Source organism: Microtus ochrogaster, chromosome 18 (genome assembly GCF_000317375.1).
Source record: "Microtus ochrogaster isolate Prairie Vole_2 chromosome 18, MicOch1.0, whole genome shotgun sequence".
Classification (NCBI taxonomy): Eukaryota; Metazoa; Chordata; class Mammalia; order Rodentia; family Cricetidae; genus Microtus; species Microtus ochrogaster.
The window spans coordinates 54,853,962-54,855,434 of NC_022020.1; the positions used below are offsets into that span (position 1 = coordinate 54,853,962).

At 46.3% G+C, this 1,473-nt stretch overlaps 1 protein-coding gene across 9 annotated transcripts in view; it reads left to right on the forward strand.

Annotated features, from left to right (window-relative positions):
- Positions 1 to 1,142, forward strand: part of Tcf4 (transcription factor 4) — a 338,712-nt gene extending 337,570 nt beyond the window's left edge. For all 9 annotated transcript variants that reach the window (XM_026783458.1, XM_026783457.1, XM_026783461.1 and 6 more), the window contains one exon: positions 871 to 1,142. In XM_026783458.1, coding sequence (XP_026639259.1) covers positions 871 to 1,120 — 250 coding nt within the window. In that variant the 3' untranslated portion in view covers positions 1,121 to 1,142. The remainder of the gene's footprint in view (positions 1 to 870) is intronic.
- Positions 1,143 to 1,473: the final 331 nt, after the last annotated feature.

The following is a 1,473-nucleotide window of genomic DNA, read 5'->3' on the forward strand; positions in this document are numbered from 1 at the left end:
TATTCTTCCCCCATGCTTCTCAAATCCAGAATCCAGAAGAGATTTTTGCTCACAGTATCTCATCTGGAGATTTTGGTTTTGTTGAGTCTTCTTTTTTGTTGAGCCCCAACCTCCTCTTTTCTTTATAACAGCCCTCAAAACGTTTGCAATCCTGGATCCATGAATCCATTTGTGAGAGCATCTTTTCCAGATGGCTCATCTGCCTAGTCACCTTCCGTAGCAAAGTCTCAGATGGGTCACTATGACCTCTCAGTATATGCCTGCTGAACCTTTCATTGGAATGTGTCACAGACTAGTTTAGTCCTGACAGAGAATCCTGTTTGGCTTCCTCTGTGACTCGCGGGGATCCTGGTCCATCATAAAGAGGTGGTGCTTGGTTTTGATCACTCCACTCTCTGATGTTTCTGCTGTTGATATGACTGTATTTACCGTGATCTACAAAAATCTGTCTGGCAATAACTCATCTTCTGTCTGTTTCATACGTCATTTTTTAAGATTGTTAAAGTAATCATTGTGTTTTCATACGTATAAGCTAAGCCTGGATCGCTGTCTTCCCTAAGACTGAGTAGTGTATATTGCATAGAACATGAAGTCTTCATTGCCCCTCTGTGTCCCCCTACAACAGGGTAGACACACTATGACCCTGCTGGAGCCAAGGTCATCTTCTTCTGTTTGATTTGGGTAAAATCCCTGAATGGAACAAAAAGTTTGGTGTGTTCATTACCTAAACCAACCAAGGTCATATGAAGGTCAAATGGATACATTTCTGCGAAGAAGGATGGATCTGACAAGCATCTCAAAGAAAATGTAATATAGATACCGTCTTTCCTCCACACCATCATGAAAGCGCCCATTCCTCTCGCCCTACAGCAATAACGATGATGAGGACCTGACCCCAGAGCAGAAGGCAGAACGTGAAAAGGAGCGGAGGATGGCCAACAATGCCCGCGAGCGCCTGAGGGTCCGCGATATCAATGAGGCTTTCAAGGAGCTGGGCCGCATGGTGCAGCTCCACCTGAAAAGCGACAAGCCACAGACCAAGCTTCTGATTCTCCACCAGGCCGTGGCTGTCATCCTCAGCCTGGAGCAGCAAGTGCGAGGTCAGGAGATAGATGCCTAAGCAGCCCCCAAAGAATTGCTAGTGTGCAGGACTGTAAACAAAGTCTGTCTCCTGTAGTTAGGTTGTAGGGTGTTCTTCTCACTAGTGTTATTTTACATCTTTTCCATGTGTGCTGTCAATTATCAGACATGATTGACCAACCTATTTTCTTTCTTTTTCTTTCGTGGGGTGTGTGTGTGTGTGTGTGTGTGTGTGTGTGTGTGTGTGTGTGTGTGTGAAAAGAGAGCCAGGACTGGGGGGCCTGGAAGGACTGAAGCATTACCTATCTTGTTTCCTGAGGCAGGGCCTCTCACTAGGACCTGGGGCTTGCCAATTAGACTAGGGTTGGCTAGCCAGTGAGCCCCAGGGATCTG